General features: G+C 50.2%; 1 protein-coding gene across 1 annotated transcript in view; it reads left to right on the forward strand.

Moving 5' to 3' along the window:
- The window catches only part of BSN (bassoon presynaptic cytomatrix protein), a 340,482-nt gene that overhangs the window by 287,327 nt on the left and 31,047 nt on the right, over window positions 1-22,108 (forward strand). Inside the window, exons 5-7 of the mRNA XM_067561225.1 lie at window positions 8,806-9,234; window positions 16,548-16,573; window positions 16,885-22,040. Coding sequence (XP_067417326.1) covers window positions 8,806-9,234; window positions 16,548-16,573; window positions 16,885-22,040 — 5,611 coding nt within the window. The remainder of the gene's footprint in view (window positions 1-8,805; window positions 9,235-16,547; window positions 16,574-16,884; window positions 22,041-22,108) is intronic.

Below are 22,108 nucleotides of genomic sequence, written 5' to 3' on the forward strand. Positions count from 1 at the left end.
CAGTATTCTGCTGCTCTCCTTTCTTCCTTTTGTCAGGATCCTGAACTCAACCATCTCATGGTCACTGCTGTCCAGGTTGCCACCCACTTCTACTTCCCCTACCAGTTCTACCCTGTTTGTGAGCAGAAGGTCAAGAGGAGCACAGCCCCTGGTTGGTTTCTCCAGCACTTGCACCAGGAAGTTGTCCCCAACACGCTCCAAAAATTTCCTGGATTGTCTGTGCACTGCTGTATTGCCCTTCCAGCAGATGTCAGAATGATTGAAGTCCCCCATGAGAACCAGGGCCTGTGATCTGAAAACTTTCACTAGTTGTCTGAAGAAAGCCTCATCTACCTCGTCCTCCTTGTCTGGTGGTCTATAACAGACACCCACCATGAAATCACCTTTGTTGCTCTTGCCTCTAAACTTAACCCAGAGACTCTCAACAGTCCTTTCTCCAGTTTCATACTAAAAACAACATGAGTTCTATAGCACTTTAAAGACTAATACATTTAATTTCAGTAGGCATAAGCTTTCGTGAGCCTCAGCTCACTTCCTCAGATGCAGTTGGTAGAATTGATACAGCAAAATAGGAAACATAGAAAACTTACAGAAGACAACATTTATATATCCAAGGGCATAGAAAACAATGGGGTAGGTGGTTAGAAGCCGGGTACTTGAGGCTTTGATGACAACCATTGAGTAGGAGATGAGAATGGGTCATCAGAGCAAATTACTTCTAGTAATGAGATAGCCATTCTAAATCCCTGTTTAAACCTAGTTTGAATGTGTCAAGTTTGCAGATAATTTCTAACTCAGCAGTTTCTCTTTCAAGTCTGTTTTTGAAGTTTTTTTGGAGAAGTACAGCAACTTTCAGGTCAGCGACAGAGTGCCCTGGGAGATTGAAGTGTTCTCCAGCTGGTTTATGAATGTTATTATTTTTTATGTCTGATTTGTGTCCATTTATCCTTTTGCGTAGCTATAGTCCAGTTTGGCCAATGTCCATGGCAGAGGGGCATTGCTGGCACATGATGGCATATATAACATTAGTGGATTAGTTTCATACTGGAGCTCTGAGTAGTCATATTGTTCTTTTACATATGGTGCAACTCCTCCACCATTTCTCCCCTGCCTGTCCCTCCTGAACAGTTTATACCCTTCCATGACAGTGCTCCAGTCATGTGAGTTACCCCACCAAGTCTCTGTTATTCCAATCACATCAGAGTTCCTTGACTGTGCCAGGACTTCCAGTTCTTCCTGCTTGTTTCCCAGGCTTCTTGCATTTGTGTGCCAACACCTAAAATAACTGGCCAATTGCCAGACTGTCTCAGTATGAATCAGGAGGCCTCCGCTGTTGCACCCTCTTTCTTGTGCTTCCTCCTGGTATCCCACTTCCCTACGTACATCTGGGCCTAGGTCTCCATCCCCTGGTAAACCTAGTTTAAAACCCTAGGGTAGCAAGCCTGTCTGCAAAGATGCTCTTCCCGCTCTTCCTTAGGTGGATCCTATCTCTTCCGAACAATTCTTCTTGGAACAATATCCCATGGTTGAAGAACTCAAAGCCCTCTCTCCGACACTACCTGTGTAACCATGCATTTACTGCCACAATTTGATAGTCCCTGTCTGGGCCTTTTCCTTCACCAGGGAGGAAGGATGAGAACACCACTTGCACCTCAAACTCCTTTATCCTTCTTCCTAGAGCATAGTCCGCAGTGATCCACTCAAGGTCATTCTTGGCAGTGTCATTGGTGCCCATGTGGAGAAGTAGGAAGGAGTAACGGTCTGAGGGCTGGATGAGTCTTGGCAGACTCTCCATCACATCCTGAATTCCAGCTCCAGGAAAGCAGCACACTTCTCGAGTTTTCCAGTCTGGATGGCAGATGGATGATTCTGTCCGCCTTAGGAGGGAGTCCCCGACCACCACCACCCATCTCTTCCTCTTAGGTAAATACAATTGAGCCACAGATGGCTCCTAGAAATGGTCTCTCCCTTGTCTCACCATGTTCTGCCCTATCAGCCACGGGGTCTGCAGGCCTTCATCTTCCACCTTTGGAGCCCTGCTTACTAAAGATTGGCAGTAGCATGGACTTGAAAGGCTCCTGGGAGTGTGCTGCTGCTCACTTGAGTGAAAGCAGAGAGGCCCCAGGACTGTGCAGCCAGAGTCCCAGGCACAGTAACCTGCAGCTACAAAGGGCAAACCCTCCTCGCAGTCAGCCACCAAGTGCAAAGCATCCTGCAGCCATGCCAGGCAAAGGGCATGAGGTGGCACAGCAAATTGATCTGTCTTCGCCAGAAGAGTAGAAAGAATCCTTTCCCCTCCTTTAAGTTGGCCATTTCTCCCCTCCTTTGGGGTTCTCTGCTGAATGAGTGTTAATCAGTTCTAGTCTGGACAGATATCAATCACTGAGGAATAGGAGCTGAATGGAAACCAGCTGCAGTTTTGGGGAATGGAAGGAATATGATGTGTGTTGTTTTCTGAATATGAAACACAGCAGGACACTCACCTGGTTTTTATGTGATGGTATCCGCTGGGGCTTTCACCACTTAGATACCATGGTGATGGGCATGGGATAAGAATAGAATGGAATAGAATAGAATAGAATAGTTGGGAAATAATGCAACCTCCCACCGCATCTCCCTGTTTAATACTTCATGAGGCTGACAGAAGTTGGTGGGCAAGCCCCCGTGAATTGATCTGTTCAGAGTTCTCTTGCTTGTATAAAATCAGTCCAACACAGATAAACTTGTAACATGCAGCAATGGCAACAACACCATGCTGGTCTTCTCATAGTGGGCCAGAGTACCCCAGCAGTTCCTCTGGAAGATTGTTGTGGATCAATCTCTAGAGCAGTGCCTGGGGCCAGCTTAGGTTGAGGATCATTCCCACATATTCTTGGGACTATTCTAGAGACAGTAATTAAATGACAAAAAACTTCCATGTGACAGGTCATGTTCTTCCAGAACATCCAATTCAGCAAAATTGAAACTTCATAGAAGCAGGAAATGCAGCATTAAAGTACACACCCATGTAAGAAAGGGAAGAAAGAGGATCCAGGGAACTACAGACCGGTCAACCTGACCTCAATCACTGGAAAAATCATGGAGCAGGTCCTGAAGAAATCCATTTTAAGGCATTTGGAAGAGAGGAAGGTGATCAGGAATAGTTAACCAAGGGCAAGTCATAGAATCATAGAATCATAGAATATTAGAGTTGGAAGGGACCTCAGGAGGTCATCTAGTCCAACCCCCTGCTCAAAGCAGGACTAACCTCAGCTATATCATCCCAACCAGGGCTTTGTCAAGCCTCAGCTTAAAAACCTCTAAGGATGGAGATTCCACCACCTCCCTAAGTAACCCATTCCAGTGCTTCACCACCCTCCTAGTAAAAAACTTTTTCCTAATGTCCAACCTAGACCTCCCGCCCTGCAACTTGAGACCGTTGCTCCTTGTTCTGTCATCTGCCACCACCGAGAAAGCCTAGCCCCATCCTCCCTGAAACCCCCTTTCAGGTAGTTAAAGGCCGCTATCAAATCCCCCCTCACTCTTCTCTTTTGCAGACTAAACAAGCCCAGTTCCCTCAGCCTCTCCTCATAAGTCCTGTGCTCCAGCCCCCTAATCATTTTGGTTGCCCTCCGCTGCACTCTCTCTAACTTGCCACATCCTTTTTGTAGTGGGGGGCCCAAAACTGGACACAATATTCTAAATGCGGCCTCACCAATGCCGAATAGAGGGGAATAATCACTTCCCGTGACCTGCTGGCAATGCCCCTCCTAATGCAGCCCAATATGCCATTAGCCTTCTTGACAACCAGGGCACACTGCTGACTCATATCCAGCTTTTTATCCACTGTTACCCCCAGGTCCTTTTCTGCAGAGCTGCTGCCCAGCTCGTCGGTCCCCAGTCTATAGCTGTGCATGGGATTCTTCCTTCCTAAGTGGAGGACTCTGCACTTTTCCTTGTTGAACCTCATTAGATTTCTTTTGGCCCAATCCTCCAGTTTGTTTAGGTCACTCTGTATCCTATCCCTACCCTCCAGGGTATCTACCACTCCCCCCAGCTTAGTGTCGTCCGCAAACTTGCTGAGGGTACAATCTACCCCATCCTCCAGATCATTAATAAAGATGTTGAACAAAACCGGCCCCAGGACCGACCCCTGGGGAACTCCGCTTGTGACCGGTTGCCAGCTAGACACGGAGCCATTGATCACTACTCGTTGAGCCCTATGCTCTAGCCAGTTCTCTATCCATTTTATAGTCCATTCATCCAACCCATACTTCTTTAACTTGCTGATAAGAATACTGTGTGAGACAGTATCAAAAGCTTTGCTAAAGTCAAGGTATATCACATCCACCGCCTTCCCTACATCCACAGAGCCAGTCACCTCAGCATAGAAAGCAATCAGGTTGGTCAGGCATGACTTTCCCTTAGTGAATCCGTGTTGACTATTCCTGATCACCTTCCTCTCTTTCAAGTGCCTTAAAATGGATTCCTTAAGGACCTGCTCCATGATTTTTCCAGGGATTGAGGTGAGGCTGACCGGTCCGTAGTTCCTTGGATCCTCTTTCCTCCCTTTTTTGAAGATGGGCACTATATTTGCTTTTTTCCAGTCCTCAGGGACCTCCCCCTGTTCCCACGAGCTTTCAAAGATAATAGCCAATGGCTCTGAAATCACCTCAGCCAACTCCCTCAGCACCCTCGGGTGCATTGCATCCGGTCCCATGGACTTGTGAATGTCCAATCCTTCTAAATAGTCTTGGACCCGTTCCTTCAGCACTGCGGGATGTTCGCCTCCTTCCCATTCTGTGCCACCCAGTGCAGCAGTCTGAGAGCTAATCTTGTCTGTGAAGACAGAGGCAAAAAAGGCATTGAGTACCTCAGCTTTCTCCACATCCTCCGTCACTAGGTCGCCTCCCTCATTCTCTAAGGGCCCCACACTTTCTCTAATCTTCCTCTTGTTGGCAACATGCCTGTAGAAACCCTTCTTGTTCCCCTTCACGTCCCTTGCTAGCTGCAACTCCAATTGTGCTTTGGCCTTCCTGATTTCATTCCTGCACGTTCGAGCAGTGCCTGACCAACCTGATTGCCTTCTATGAGGAGGTGACTGGCTCTGTGGATGGGGGGAAAATGGTGAATGTGATATACCTTGACTTTAGCAAAGCTTTTGTTACAGTCTCCCACAGCATTCTTATCAGCAAGTTAAAGAAGTATGGGTTGGATGAATGAACTATAAAATGGATAGAGAACTGGCTAGAGCATCGGGCTCAATTGGTCATGATCAATGGCTCCATGTCTTGTTGGCAGCCAGTCACAAGCAGAGTGCCCCAGGGGTTGGTCCTGGGACCGGTTTTGTTCAACATCTTCATTATGGAGGATGGGGTAGATTGCACCCTCAGCAAGTTTGCAGATGACACTAAGCTAGCGGGAGTGCTAGATACTCTGGAAGGTAGGGATAGGATACAGCATGACCTAGACAAATTGGAGAATTGGACCAAAAGAAATCTGATGAGGTTCAACAAGGACAAGTGCAGAGTCCTACACTTAGGACGGAAGAATCCCATGCACAGCTACAGACTGGGGACTGATGAGCTAGGCAGCAGTTCTGCAGAAAAGGACCTGGGGGTTACAGTGGACAAGAAGCTGGATATGAGTCAGCAGTGTGCCCTGGTTGCCAAGAAGGCTAATAGCATATTGGGCTGCATTAGTAGGAACATTGCCAGCAGATCGAGGGAAGTGATTATTCCCCTCTATTCGGCACTGGTGAGGCCACATTTGGAATTTTGTGTCCAGTTTTGGGCCCCCCCACTATAAAAAGGATGTGGACAAGTTGGAGAGAGTCCAGCGGAGGGCAACAAAAATGATTAGGGGGCTGGAGCACAAGACTTATGAGGAGAGGCTGAGGGAACTAGGTTTGTTTAGTCTGCAAAAGAGAAGAATGAGGGGGGATTTGATAGGAGCCTTGAGCTATCTGAAAGGGGGTTCCAGGGAGGATGGAGCTAGACTGTTCTCAGTGGTGGCAGATGACAGAACTAGGAGTAATGATCTCAAATTGCAGTCGGGAAGGTCTAGGAAAAAGTTTTTCACTGGGAGGGTGGTGAAGCACTGGGATGGGTTACCTAGGGAGGTGGTGGAATTTCCATAGAATCATAGAATCATAGAGTTGGAAGGGACCTCAGGAGGTCATCTAGTCCAACCCCCTGCTCAAAGCAGGCCTAATGTCAGCTAAATAATCTCAGCGAGGGTTTTGTCAAGCCGCAGCTTAAAAACCTCTAATGATGGAGATTCCACCACCTCCCTAGGTAACCCATTCCAGTGCTTCACCACCCTCCTAGTGAAAAACTTTTTCCTAATGTCCAACCTAGACCTCCCCCCCTGCAACTTGAGACCGTTGTTCCTTGTTCTGCTGGTCGGAAATAGTGAAGTCTAACAAGAACCCTGTAATTGTGCGTGCTCAGTAAAATCTGTTAGGCACACGAGCTTTAGTGGACCTATCTGGAGAAGCAAACTCTTTTTCAAATAACAATTTAACTAGATTTCCCCTAAGAGGCTGGTGGGTGCCAGGCTCTCTGTTAGAGTAACCTTTGAGTATCGGACAGTGTGGTGTAACAATCTGAGCCCTGCTTTGAGCTCTGTCTATGAGCAAAAAAGCTTTGTCAGAATGTGTCAACTTTAAGAAGACCTGTTTTTCCCCAAGGGCTGTATCTCGAGACCCTCTGGTCAAATGGCCCCAAATTTGGATCATTGGCCATTCCCCACACTCAGGTGAGGCACACCAAATTTCAAGTCAGCCTGACGAACTCTATGGATTTTAGAGCACTTAGAAGAGCCATGCTGTAAACAGAAAGCTGATCTTAATCTTAACCGTAGCCGAGCTGTCACTCTGCTGTCATGTGTCAGCAGGAAGATGTAGGGCACATCTTCTCAGAACTGCCACAGTGCTGGCTGGGCTGATCTTTCCCACTTCCGAATACAAGGGGTTGAAGCCCAGTTTGACTCCTGTTCCCGTCTGGCAAGGAGCATTCCCCATCCTCCTCAGGAAGGATCACAAAACTCTCATCCGTCCTTCTTCCAGAAGAAATCCAGGGGCACAAGCAGTGTCTTCCAAATGGGAAGGGAAGGGCATGTCTCCTGGCATCCTGCCCAGACAAGGGGCAGACGCAGGTGATGCAGATTTGGGTGTTGAAGATACTTGGTTAATGCTGCTCTGTGCCTGGCATATTCACCTGGGTTTTGTGCTTCTTCCCGGTCACCTGTGCTCTTTCACGTGTTCCTGTTCTGCTGCATTAGGACATTTAGACTGAGCCTCTGCACTGACGTGACTGAAGGAAACAGCTTGTTACATTAATTATTGTCCCCAAAGTGAATACGGGAGGGTTTTCCATGTGATGGGCTTGTGGCATTTTAACTGCATTTTCCTTTCCTCACGAGAACAGGGTGAGCAGAAGATGGCTTTGGTTTGAGAATCCCAGGCCTGCTTTAGATATAACTCTTTGCTTTTCGAAAGATATTAAAAATGTTCAGCATTTCAATATAGACAGAGAAAATCAAAAGTCTCCGACCGTGTAAACCTCTCAATAAATTAATGAAATTGGTCTCTGGGGGTCTGCTATCTGCCAAGCACCCAGAATTCAACAGCTGATTTCCACTCTTCCCCGCAAGCCTCCAAAAGGGGGAGGGGAAGCACCTTGGACAGGAAAGTGGTAACCAGTCCTGAAGCAGCACCTTCCTCAGTCAGCCTGCGTGCCGGACCGTAGAAAAGTAACACAACCAACGGCATTCCGATACGGGCTGGGCTTTGAGTGACAGAGAGAAAAATAGCCCAGAGCATCGCAGCAGGCAGAAGTGAATGCTGTTAGCAAGGCTGACGCTACTGAGTGCTCTGTGTGAAACCAGAAGGGTCAATGGATACCATGTCTGCCGGGCGGATAAATGTATCCACGTGTTTGTTAGAATCAGCCAGTAGTAACCCATTGGCTATTTTCCTCATGTCTCATTCTTAGCTTTCCACATGCTGCCTGTTCCCCACCCAAAGCCATTTGTGCGTGGAACCTCACGTGTTAACTTTACTCTCCGTGGCTCCAGGACACTGGGTATAATTCCCACTAGTGATGATGAGCGGGCTCTGAACCCGCTAGGAGTAATGGGAGTTGCATACTTGTGCTGAAAGGAGATGAGGCCCCATTGTGTGCGTAGGAACATGCCATTGTGACCATTGCAGTCACTGAGCTATGGCCTTGTCCGATCTCACAGTCTAGGAAACACTGGGTCTGCTACAGTAACTGGCTGAATGGGAAGCCTGTAAGTCACTCCTGTGCTACACACAGAGAGTCAGGGAGTTTGCAGGTGCCATCTGACCTGCCTGACCTCTGGACCTATTGACCCTAACCTACCTGTAGTCCTGCCTCGTCCCCCAGAGTTCAAAGGGGTCATGGTGCAGGCCTCACATATCTCAAACATGTCTTCAGAAATAGCTGCATCTCATTCAGCCTTTGTCTTTGCAAACCTTGCTCTGAGTGGTGACTCCTTTTTGGAAGTCAGAAACCCTCATAGCTCTGAGAGCAGCAGAGAGGCCATGTAGCAAAAGCTATATCAGCTATATTAAGGGAACATTGGCCCCATCAATAATAACTGCAGGGAAACTCCTTCTCACCTGGTGGTCTGGGCCCAGACGAAGGGGCAGTGAGTCTGACCTGCAGACAGGTGGGTAACCTGGAGTTCAGTAGGAATTCTCTGCCCCTCTGAACCACGGCAGGACTGTGGACTCCACTGAGACCAGCAGAACCAAAGCTCACTCATTTAGGGGTGATATTTTCTTTCACTGTTTTGCAGAAAAATGAATGGCTGTGTTTGAATTGCCAAACTCAAAGGCTGCTAGAAGGAAGCCTAGGAGATCCTGCTTCAATGCCACTACCTACTCCAAAACAGCAGCCAACAGGATCACCCCGACACCAGCCAGGGGGAGCCAGTCAGCAACAGAGAGGAGGGCCTCAGCCTGTAACATCTCAAAAGTCAGAAAGGTCCACCCGCCAGGACAGGCACCTCGCACAAGCGAAGCATCTCAGGACTTCAGAGCAGGCCAAGTTCCAGGCCACGGTGCAAGAGAAAAAGCCCTCTGCCCCCTCAGAAGAAAAGCCTCTGCCGAAACTTCCTGCTGAGTCTCCCAAAGCTCCCGGGAGTGCATCACCAAAGGGGAAAAGCATGGCTACGAAGCCAGAAGCCGAGAGCAAAGAAAGCAAGGCAATCACTGAGGCACAGAAAGTGAGAGAGCAGGAGGTAAGCACACCTTCTCCTCCCACCTCACTCCTACCTCCCACTGGGCTGGCCAGGGTACAACATGGCCTCGTGATCGGAGCAGGCCTCTCCCCTCTCTCCCCCAGGGAAAGGTCGGTGATGGAGGCAGCAGCTAGCAATCTGGTGGGCTGGGGAACAGGAAGAAAATGGTAGCCTCAGAAAAGCAGTGGATTGACCCTTGGATCTGAGCCGGTAGAGAAATGGAGAAAGCACCCTATACATGACTGCGCCGGGGAAGCAGCATCCCGCAGCCCATCAGAAATGTGTAGTGTACATTTCTGTCTAATGTCCCGCTTGCTCTGCCGGCTCCTCAGCAATCACTGCACACTCCATGCTAGTAGGTAACGTCCGTTGGACACTGGGCCTGGTCTGTCGGGAGAGTCAGCCGCACGCTGCAGAGAAGGGGAATGTCTTAGGGTGACATTTACAGGGGAAGTGACTCCATGGGGCTGATTCCCCTCTCACTCAGATGCGTTTCCCCTGGTGTAACTCCACTGACCTTAACTGAGTTACTCCTGCTTTATGCAGGGGTGGGCCCAATGTCTCAAGAGAGAGCGAATTCCAGGTAGAGGACATTATCCACATGAGAGTCACTAGCACCCTCTGTGTGGGGTGCTGAGTGATGGGACCCTGAGTGAAGGGAGGGTCCTTACTGGGCTGGGGAAGTGGACACCGAGCTGGCTGGGAAGGGCCCAGGGCAGTGCAGGAAATGGTGTGTGTGGTGCAGAATGGGAGGAGGGGCTCAGCTCCCATTTCTGAGTGCAGGAGCAGCCAAATCCTGGCTCTTCCCCAGTTTGAGGAGCAGGATTTTGGGAACTGCAATAGTAGTGGTGGGAAATGATGGCGGCACAGAAGGGAGGGAGCCAGGGTTTCAGCTCGGCTGGTCAGGGAGGGATACACTCCAGGAGTATCCTAGAGATCAGTGACTGACGAACAAAGATCTGGGAGGAAATGAGTCTGTATCAAGGACAGAGACTCCAGGCTTTCTGGCCTGGGGGTGAGTTAGGCGCTGAGTTAAGGAGAGTGACAGGGATGTCCAAGTGACTGAACTGTTTATCTGGAAGGAGCAATACAGTCTGTGGGCCGCATGCTGATCACACTCCCCCTGCTGTGAATCAGGAGTAACGCCCACCACACTGGTGCACAGCTGAGCCCTTGAAGCACTCACTGGAAAGTCAAGCTAGTACTGGCAGGAGTTGACAGTGGATCAAAGAGTGAGTCAGAGGAGGTGTGGTGCTGGGTGTCCTCCATACATCGGAGGCTAGTAACAAAGTGCCCCAGAATGAGACAATAGCTAGAGGTGAGGGCCTGGGGCTGGAACCTGAGGCACTTCCTAACGGTGGGAGTCAGGTTCAGCCAGGAAGTGAACGTGCTCCTGACAGCTCCATGATCAGCAGCATGGTGAGCTGGAGCACTTTTCAACGTGCCTGCTGCTCCCACAGGCAGCGATCCAGTGGAGCAGGGACATGTCCTTGGGGGTCTACTTCACAGCCGCTAGAGCAAAAGGCTCCTTACACAGATTGCTGCTGAGGCATCTTTAGTTGAATAACTTCTGCCTGCAAACAGCTCGGGGTCACTCTGCGGTAGCCAGGGTCTCAGATGTTACAGGTGGGGGATGGGGTGAACACGTTCCACACCTATTTGAGATCCCAGCTATGCAGAGTCCTCCCGTGGTGCCTAAATGTGGTGACAATTAAACTGGGTTTCTTTCTCTTAGTGGTCGATGAGGATCCTACATTGCTTTGCAGAACTGTCGGTCCCTGAAATTAACATGCATTCAATGGCCTCTGGCCCCAGAGGATACTGCTAGTGAACCGGGTCACCCGCTGTCCACACTGCTTTTTGTCAGGGCGTCCAAGGCACAAGCACAGAGATCTTCAACCTCTTTCTTTGCAGGGCCACAGGGCTAGTCCCTTCCTGAGCTCACATCTAATTATAGGTGCCCTGAGTTCAATTTGAAGATTAAAAAGCTCAGTGCTGAGTCTGGGCTTGCCGCTACCACAGACTTCACTGAGCCTTGGGGATAAACACAGCACTCAGCTGAGCAGCCCTCGAATTTCTCAAATGGGCTTTTGGACCATTTACGGCTCTAGGGAGATTGGAGTGAAGAAGGGAGGCGGGGTTTGTATTACAGGCAAAATACTACCTTCGTCAGGCAAAGAACCTGTCAGTCAGGCATTGGCAGAGGAGCAGAGCAGGTGGGACTGATCCCCCCCCCCCAGTGCCAGAAACTGTAAGTAACGACATGGCTGACCCAAGGGTCGGGCTGTCCTGCTCCTCTCTGTCAGCTATAGGGAGCTGCTGTGTAATGACTGCTGAGTCCTGGGGCAGGAGAGGCCCTCGCTCCGCCCTGAACATAGTCAGCCCTTCCTCAAGCATGGAGGGTGGACAGGCTCTGGGGAGGAGACTCCTGAGTGCTGGAGGGGGGTCCTCTCTGAGTGTATCATTTGGAGGGGGCCCTAAATCAAGTTATTGCAGCAGCCACCCAAGTAACTCCTGGAGCATTAGAAAGAATTGTACATGACGAGGCTCTTGATTTGAGGCAGGGGATGAAATGCTTCCATTTTCAAATTGCTCCAATTCAATGCTCATAAAAGCATCAAGCCAATAGCACTGTCCATAGCAAAGCCTGATGCCAGCAGGTCTCATATGCAGCCTTGTAGATGCTCCGTCATCCTGGCCTGCAGCCTCCCTCTCCCTCTATTCCCAGAGCATTCACAGGCATCTGAGCCCTGGGCTGTGACATCCCATGCTCTTCTCGTTAGCAGCCTGCTCGGAAGAGAGATGATTAATCTTGCTAAATTATGTGGGCGTTTTCTGATGTGGATAAACACCTCCTGGAGACTGTAATCCCCAAATGTGTCTTCATGTGCCCTGAGATGGGGTTTGTATCCAGCTTTCTATCTGGAGATGGCTAACACGTTAACCCAGAGACTCCCTGTCCCCCTTACACTGTGTTGCTTGCCAGGTGCATGGAGCCTTTGGAGACTGGGTGTAGGACCTGGAACTCTTCCCCACCGTCCCTGGGAACGGAAATATCCTGAAATTTACAATGTGGGCTCAGATTTGACCCTTAGCCTTGACATCCCAAGAGATTAATGATCTCCAGGCAGGGGATGCACAGACAAAAACTGCTTTGTGGCTAGAAAGTTTCCTAGTACTGTACTTATTTACATACAGAAACTAAATTAATAGAACTCACTTTCTGAAATGTATTTACACCTCAGCTGGGTAACCCCTCCCCCCTTTTGTTAATGTTGTGCTTTGTAGTATCTTTGATATTGTTAGGTGCTGGGTAGACTGTGTGCCAACATTTCTTACACACCAGAGAACATTTGCTTTTACAAAAGCTGGTTTTAGCTTCATCTGTGAAGTATTTTTACTAATGTTCTTATAAATTCCTTATGAACCACATCTAGTGATCCTCCCAAGCCAGAGTTACAAAGTGACGCACAAATAAATACTTGAGTGTGCCCGGTGCAGATGCATGCACACAGATCAGATATTGGCACATGCCCACAGGTGGTGAGGCTCCTAACTGGTCAGGTACTCATGCAGTTACATCTGGTGTCTCGGTGTACAAGTGTGTGCCTGTCTGCGTACTGCTAATTTCACGCGCTGTATTGGTAAATTAACATGGGAGGGTGTTCTTGAAATGTGTTTTGGTACAAGGCCTGTTTACCAACGCTGGGCAATCACCAAACCAAACTCCGGGAAAGTCATTGGAGTTGGTTCTCCAGGCACCCCGGAAGCAGGAGCAGCACACAGTGAAGATGACACACATGGGCTTTAAAGTGCCTAACCACCTTCTATTACAAAGCCAGCAGCCTTGTTTTCACTACCTGTCAAGCTTGAGGAGCCCAGAGAGCAGCCTTTGAAATTGACCAGCCTTGGGCAAGCCCAATGGCATCCTTTAAACTGGGGGATCCACGGTAGACTGATGTCTAAGCTCTGGGGTTGGAGATGCAGAGTGCAGCCTTCCAAACTCGCATTAGTAGCTCCTTGGATTTTCCCAACCTTGCGCTCTGGTCTCGGCATGTGTATTTCAGTGGGACTCAGCTCAGGGGAGAGGATCAGTTCTCAGCAACAGGACTGTACAGGGCAGCCCATCATTATCACTGATAGAGATACACAAAACACTTAGCGGGTACAATAGAAATGTGAAAACTCTGAAGTACAATGAGAATGATATAGTGAAATTACAGTGCATCTGTTGAGTCAAAGCCAGGAGAGATCCTTCCAACTTCAATGTTCAATGTGCCTGGTTATAAGTTTGCAAAACTTTTGCTGTTTGAACCAATTTAATGACATTCCATTCAAACTTCCTTGTGAAATGTCACCCCCTCTGTGCCCCCCCATTTCCCATGAGCTCTGGGTGTTTGTGAAAAATCCAAAAGTCACCCTTGTCAACTGGTTAAAATTGCGAGAGAGCCTGATTGGTGGGTGATTGATGGCTGCCAGAAAGCTGAGCCTTGTTCTCTCCTTGCCACTCAGGGCTCAACACAAGGACATTTCATTTGCAGCAAGCTGGGTGTGAGCTGCTCCACAGTAGCCTGCCGCGTGCTGACTATCCCTGTGACCCTGCTGATGCGCATTGACAGTTCATTAATGCGCTTTGGTCGAGTCCTGCTTCAAAGAGGGCTAGATCAAAGCACATTAACAAACCATTAGCGTGCCTCAGCCGGGCCCACTCACAGTGTAGGCCATAGCAGGCTAGTGCAGGGAAGATTCACAGCCCAGCTTGCCACGAACTAATTGTTCATGTAGATGAGCCCTGAGTGGCCTTAACAATATGTCACTTACACCAGTGGCTCTCAACCTGTCCAGACTACGGTACCCCTTTCAGGAGGCTGATTTGTCTTGTGTATCCCAAGTCTCACCTCACTTAAAAATGACTTGATTGCAAAATCAGACATAAAAATACAGAAGTGTCACAGCCACTGTTACTGAAAAATGGCTGACTCATTTTTACCATATAATTGTAAAATAAATCAATTGGAATATACATATTGTACTTACAGTTCAGCGTATGGTTTACAGAGCAGTATAAACAAGTCACTGTCTGTATGAAATATGACTTTGTACTGACTTCGCTAGTGCTTTTTATGTAGCCTGTTGTAAAACTAGGCCGATCTCTAGATGAGTTGCTGTACCCGCTGGGAGACGTCGGCATACCCCAGGGGTACACGTACCCCCTGCTTGAGAACCACATGACTTCACAGTCATGTAATAAGTCAGTAGCATATCCCAAGAGACACAGCAGGTCAGTGCTCCTACCCAGTCCCTAGAGCCCAGTGCTTACTAGGAAATCACTTCATCTTTCTGAGCCTCTGTCACACTGTCTGCAGCGGGTCATGACCATGAGTGCCAGCCTATAATTAGATGTCACCAACCCAGTAATAAATATGAACTCCTGACACATAGCTTACCATGGCATCCCCTTGGGCATGCCAAGCTATCTGGCCACCCAGGCAAGCTGGACTTGGGGCTAGTTGGTTGCTATTCCAAAGAGTACGAAAGAGTCAGGCTGCTCCCAGTCCGAAGAGACCATCCACTTACCCGGGTCAATTTGTGTCACAGTTCTCATAACACAGACAATGCTTGTAGCCGGTAAGTAAACTAAGAACTTATTAACTAGGAAAACAATGGAGAGCGTTATTTACAGGTTAAAGCAGGCAACCTGTATACCCAAAAGGTGCCAGAGTTGTAGTAATCTGTCAGCACTGAATGTCTTTTAAGGCTAACGGAGTTTGACCCTGGGGAATCTCTGCTTCTATTTCGCACCTCCAGCCCTGTGAGCCAAAGAGATGAAAAATGTTCTTGTCAGCTGTCTTTATTTCCTTCTGCCAGAATTCAAGCTGATGGGAGGAGCCCTTTTGCATGTAGCCTCTTCAGGATGTGTGTAGGGGAAATTAGCAAAGCCTGCAATGGCCCATTTAGTTTTGAAGAGACGTAATACCTTTCCTAGGGATTCAGCCTTTAGCACTAGGTAAAGGTTTTCCTTGTTTGGTGACTTACATGCTACATAGTTCAGAACAAACATTTTACAGCTGTATAGCAAACATGAAAGTATCACCTTATCACCTGGGCTACAAGTGTTAGAAGTAGGATTACTACATGCAGCAACTTACAAGCATTGCATGAAGTCTAAACACTTTGTTATAAGTCCAGTAACCATCTTTACCATTCTAGCACATAGGTGAGCTGGCCTGGTTTCCAGCAATGAAATTGTCAGTGCTCAGCTCAGGCCTAAAGCCTTGGCAAGAGCTGGCAATTGCTTGCCAGTATCACAGCCTTCATTACCAAATTAGTCAACAGGGATAGTGACACACACTTACCTACCTGAGTGGACGCTGCCGAGACCTGAAATCCTGGACACTATTCAGAGTTTTAACTACAGTAAATATCATTGGCCCCAATTTACAGCTGGGGCAAGTGAGAGCTTAATGACCACTGACCTGCTGTGTATCTTGCTCAAGTCTCTCTGAAGCCCTAAAACTCATTTCCCTTGTGGCCAACGAAGGAGGAGACGGAGGGGTAATATTCAGCAAGACCTAAGAGCTCTTAATGTGAATGATTATCAGTGGAAAAATATGTCCTTAACAGAAAGAGCCGGGGGGAAATTGTGAGAATCATAGAATCTTAGACAATTAGAGTTGGAAGGGACCTCAGGAGGTATCTAGTCCAACCCCCTGCTCAAAGCAGAACCAACCCCAACTAAATCATCCCAGCCAGGGCTTTATCAAGCCAGACCCTAAAAACCTCTATGGATGGCGATTCCACCACCTCCCTAGATAACCCATTCCAGTGCTTCACCACTCTCCTAGTGAAAAAGATTTTCCTAATATCCAACCTAGACCTCCCCCACTGTAACTTGAGACCGTTGCTCCTAGTTCTGTCATCTGCCACCACTGAGAACAGCCTAGCTCCATCCTCCCTGGAACGCCCTTTCAGGTAGTTAAAGGCTGCTATCAAATCCCCCCTCCTTCTTCTCTTTTGCAGACTAAACAAGCCCAGTTCCCTCAGCCTCTCCTCATAAGTCTTGTGCTCCAGCCCCCTAATCATTTTTGTTGCCCTCTGCTTTGTGCGACATAGAGCTGCATGGTCTGTCAAGCCAGGGACTGGTAGGAGTAGAGATGTACACCAGGCATGCTGAGTCGGTATGTAAAAGGGCGACGGCATTTAGCTCTTGTTGCCATGAGCCATGGGTTCATTCTTACTGCACATGCCAGGAATCTATAGGGTTGCTCAGACTACGATTACATTCCTGCTCTGAGCAGGGGGCAGGACTAGATGACCTCCTGAGGTCCCGTCCAACCCTCATCTTCTATGGTTCTAAGATCTGTCCCCAGTCAGGAGTCTTATCTTATATGAGGGGAAAGGGACTCAAACTCAGCACCTCCCACCTCACTGCTTACATCCATGGGGCTTTGAGGCCACTGCCACCACCTCCAAGAGCCATTTCCAACGTCTCAGGGGTGAATTTTCACACAAACACGATCCCACATTCCTGCACATTTCACTGCCCAGTCCCCTGAAGGGGAAATCATTTCACCTCAGCGTTGTGTCCGTGGGCTAACGTGTAATATCTGTTTTTTCTGACTTGCAGGAGACAAGCAAGCCTTATCCCCAGGACCTGTCCCGCAGCCCCCAAAGTCTGAGTGACACTGGCTACTCATCTGATGGCATCTCCAGTTCCCAGAGTGAGATCACGGGTCTGGTGCAGCAGGAAGAGGAGCAGCTGAATGGCACTGGCCTGGGAGACCAGAGCCCTCCAATTCCCTCTGATATTACCAAACTGGAGAGCAGTATGCGCCCCTTGCTGGAGTCAAAGGGCATTTCCCAAGAGCAGGGTGACAGAGGGAAAATGTATCATGAGTTACAGGAAGAGCAACGAGAGAGGCAGAGGCCTCGGTCCCTTTCGATCACCCCTGAAGCCTTTGATTCTGATGAGGAGCTGGAAGACATCATGGAAGAAGATGAAGACTCTCTGGAATGGGAGAACCAGAGGGATCAAAGGGAGAGCATGGAGTCATCTGATGACTTTGGCAGCAAGCTGCGCCATGACTACGTGGAGGACAGCAGCGAAGGAGGTTTTTCCCCACTGCCAACCAGGCCGAAAGGCAGGGAGACAGAGATGACTGATGAGGAGTTCATGAGAAGGCAGATCCTGGAGATGAGTGCAGAAGAGGACAATCTGGAGGAGGAGGAAGAAGAGTACGGTCATGTGAAATACAGCATAACAAAAACCAGGCACAAGCCTGACCCAGAGAAAAGCAAAGAGCCAACCTCATCCAAGAGGCGCCAGCCTCACCTCTCCAGTGGCATGTATGAGGAGGAGAGGAAAGAATTGGAAGCTGCAGAGGGGGAGGACGTGACCACATCCCAGGGGGGACTGAGGCGCTTTAAGACCATCGAGTTAAATAGCACGAACAGCTACAGCAGGGACATGGAGCTTAGCCAGGAGACAGACATTAGCCTGGACAGGGAGCCGGAACTGGAGATGGAGAGTCTGACGGGCTCCCCAGAGGAACGGTCAAGAGGGGACTATTCCTCCACCTTGCCAGCCACTACACCCAGCTACACATCAGGCACCTCCCCTACTTCCATCTCATCACTGGAAGAGGACAGTGACAGCAGCCCTAGCCGGCGGCAGCGACTGGAAGAGGTGAAGCAGCAGAGAAAAGCTCGGCATCGCTCCCACGGGCCTCTGCTGCCAACCATCGAGGATTCGTCAGAGGAGGATGAGCTGCGTGAGGAAGAGGAGCTCTTGCGGGAACAGGAGAAGATGCGAGAGGTGGAGCAGCAGCGCATCCGAAGCACCGCGCGCAAAACTAAACGGGACAAAGAAGAGCTGCGGGCGCAGCGGAGGAGAGAGAGATCCAAAACCCCGCCCAGTAACCTGTCTCCCATTGAAGATGCTTCACCCACCGAGGAGCTGCGGCAGGCGGCAGAGATGGAGGAGCTGCACAGGTCGTCCTGCTCAGAATACTCGCCCTCCATAGATTCAGAGGCAGAGGGCTTTGACGTCATAGCCTCCAAGCTCTACAAGTCTGGCAGTGAGTACAACCTGCCGACATTCATGTCCCTCTACTCCCCTACGGAAAAGCTGGACAGCAGCTCCCATTATCCATGCAGTAAGCCCCTGAAAAGTGCAGAAGAAGCATATGAAGAGATGATGAGGAAGGCTGAACTGTTCCAAAAGCAGCAAGTCCAGCAGTCCCAACAAAGCGCCTACAGCAACGCCTACCAACAGGTAGGGTACCGCAGTGCAGAAAGCCAGAGCACTTTTGAATACCAGTACATAGATGAGTACAGCTACGATAATGGGAACATGGACTCTTCTCCATCCGACTACCAACAGGAACTTTCAGAGCCAGGAGCAGTGTATGAGGAAATCCTGCAGACGTCACAGAGCATTGCCAGGATGCACCAGTCCTCCTCGTTCGATTTGGCTCTAGAAGAGGAGGAAGAGAAGAAAGGGAGAGAAGAAACGTATCAGGAAAAGCAGTTTCTGAATGCAGAGAGCGCTTATGCTGATCTGCTGAAGCAAAGCAGTGGTCCACTCACACCAGGAACCAGTCCCACCCAATTAGCGGCTCCTGTCTCATTTTCATCCTCCGAAGGCAGCACCGGCAGGGTAATTCCCGATGTTCGAGTCACTCAGCATTTTGCAAAAGAGGGGCACGATCACGCAACGTTTCACAGTTCCCCAGCAGCACTCACCTCCACCCCCAAGGCCATGACCTCTCCCTATACTTACAGTGATGGCTCCAGCACAGTCACTACTGTTGTTTCCAGCCCATCAAGTGCTCCACGAATCTACAGTTCTCCAGCTCTGAGCAGTTCAGGTGCAACACCTCTGTCTGCTGCTGGCAGAAGCTACAGCCAGGCCAAAGGTACTGCAAGTTACAGCTCGCAGGCAGAGGACATTGCCAGGAGCAAGGGTGCTGCTGAGCTCCGTGGAGCGGCAGCAAGAGAGAAGCTCCAAAGTAAGAGTGAGAGCAAGACCAGTGTCCCTGTGTCATCGAAAATCTATTCCTACTTCCAAGGCTCCAGCCCCCCACTTTCCCCGACTTCTCCTACTTCCAGAGTAGGGGTGCCACCCAGCCATGGGGTGGGAGCTAAGGCGACAGCTGAGTTTTCCACTCAAACACAAAGCACAGTTTTCTCCTATGAGCTCCCCACCACCACTGGTGTGTCAGCGTCCTCTCCAATGGTTGCCCAAGGGACCCAGACACCCCATCGTGCAAGCTCTCCTCGCCTGGCTAGGCAGCAGTCGTCCCAAGAAGCTCCATTTATGGTCATCACATTAGCATCAGATGCATCTAGCCAAACCAAGTCAACAAGCGTCTGCTCCTCCACCTCCCCTGTCTCCTGCCCACCCCGACTGAGCCGCCAGCAGACAATGCATAGCTACAGTCAGACGGCAGTCAGCGTGGCACAGCTCCAGCAGGAGCAGCTGCAGTCTGCTTACACCAAGACACAGGCAATGATAGAAAGAGCCTCTGCTGCCGGTGGCACGCTTCAGAAAGTGCATGCCACTTCTGCTGCTGACGGTGCTGGCATGTCCAGCTGGGGAGCCCTACCTGCAGAAAACATCTCCTTGTGTAGAATCTCTTCAGTCCCTGGCACGTCCAGGGTCGAGCCTGGACCCAAGCCACCAAGCACTAGCGCTGTAGATTTACGAACTGCTATAAAGTCAGCCCCGATCATCATAACAGACCAAGGCATGGATCTCACTTCCCTAGCCACGGAGAGCAGGAAATACTGCCTCACTCTGGAGCAGACCCCGGGCAGGCAATCCACGGCTGTCCAGCCCTTAATCATTAACCTCAATGCTCAAGAACAGCCCCAGGCTGTTCTGGGCACTGCCAGTACAGTCAGCATAACTGTCGCCTCTTCCGTGCTCGTGTCCCAACTGAAGCAGCCTGTGGTCTATGGAGATCCTTTCCAGAGCCGGATGGACTTTGGGCAAGGAACAGGAAGTCCAGTCTGTCTGACACAAGTTAAGCAGGTTGAGCAAGCGGTTCAGACGGGCACCTTCCGAGGGGGCATGAGCAGCGTTGGCATTTCTGCACCTAGCGCAAGGCCAGAAGCTGCTAGTCCTCAGCAAACCAAATTCGCGAGATACAATTTGCCTAACCAGATGCTGGCGAAGAAAGATGTGCTAATCACTCAGACTGGCAGCGCCCAGAGCGCTGGTAGCATCAGCACCGTCCCGAGGCAGATTCCTCACGATCAAAGTGCAGACCTCTACCGAGTGGTGCCAGTGGAACTGAAAACCCAGAGTCCTCCAGTCAATCTGGGGGGCAAAAAATCCCAAGCCATGATGGTGCAGATGGATGAGATAGCAGCAGGCCCAGTAACAAAGCTGATCAAAGAAGAACCAGCTGCCAGTGCATTGGATCTCACTGGCATAAAGCCTGAAAGCCAGGTGGCGTGCTGTGATGTAGTGTACAAATTCCCCTTCAGCAGCAGCTGCACTGGTACTTTCAACCCCTCTCCCAAGATCCCAGAGAAGAACGCCGGGGACACCGCTCAGACTAGCAAGCCGAGCATCCCATACTATGGAAACAGAGAGCAAGAGCTGCTGGAGACATATCCCTACAGAGAGGAAGCAGCCCTGGCTCCCAGCCTGTACGAGGAGCACAGGTTCTACCCACAAGGCTTGTTTGGGAGGCTGTATTCGTCCATGTCAGATACGAATCTGTCGGAAATTGGGCTGAACTATTACCCCCCAAAGGGGGAGCAGCCCTTCCACTCCCCTGCAGGAGACTCAGCTGTGGATTTGACCACAATGAAACATTCCTACAGCATTGGCTTCACCGAGGGGGGCTACCTGGGTCAGGGAATGCAGTACGGCTCGTTCTCTGACCTCCGGCAGCCCACGGACTTGTTAAGCCACCCGTTCCCAATGAGACGGTACAGCTCAGCCTCCAATATCTACTCCGATTACAGGTACTCACCCCGAGGAGACATGGCAAATTTCCAGGAGTCCAGTCTGGCCCAGTATAGTGCCACCACAGCTCGGGAAATCAGCCGCATGTGCGCAGCACTGAACTCCATGGACCAGTATGGGGGCAGGCATTCAAACAGCCCTGACCTCCTGCAGTATGGGCCTAACTCGCTCAGTGCCGGGCCAGCAGGGGGCAGTGGCATCTCAGCCACACAGGGCATTAAAGCAAACATGATGTACAATCCCAGCTTCCCAGAGCCACGCCAGGGCTTTGGGAATCTCTCGCAGTACAGTCTGTCTGGTGCCCGGCTGGGAGCTGTCAGGCAGAACTTCCCCTCCACAGCCACAGTGCGGGCAGCAGACGGCATGATTTATTCCACTATAAATACTCCTATAGCATCCACCCTTCCCATCACCACCCAGCCAGCTTCCGTGCTGCGACCCATGCTCCGAGGTTTATATAGACCTTACGGCCCAGGCAATATCACAGCTGTACCTCTGGCCAGCCTGACCAGAGTACCTCTAGTTACCCCCAGAGTCCCCCCTGTTGCCCAAGGCCTGTATCGCTATTCAGCTCCTAGCAGGTTTCCGTCTGTTTCTACAGCATCAGTGATGGAAACGCCCATGTACTTGGGGAAGCCTGTTAGCACCACTGCAGCCAGTACTGCTGCAAGCAGCGTTAGCCCCATGCCTGCTGCCAAAGTGCCGCCTCCTACTGCAGTGAGCCTGCAAAGACCCGAGCAGCCAGGGGCTGGCCCTCGAGAGGAGGTGCCCATGGCAGCTGCTGGCATGTCGAGTGCCCCGAAGGAGACCAGTCAGCCTCAGCAGCCACTGCCCCCAACCCAAACCCAACAGGCCGAGGTAGCCCAGGCGAGCGTCCCC

The sequence above is a fragment of the Emydura macquarii genome, unplaced genomic scaffold (genome assembly GCF_026122565.2).
Source record: "Emydura macquarii macquarii isolate MOO-44397 ecotype Brisbane River unplaced genomic scaffold, CSIRO-AGI_Emac_v2 contig_2369, whole genome shotgun sequence".
Classification (NCBI taxonomy): Eukaryota; Metazoa; Chordata; order Testudines; family Chelidae; genus Emydura; species Emydura macquarii.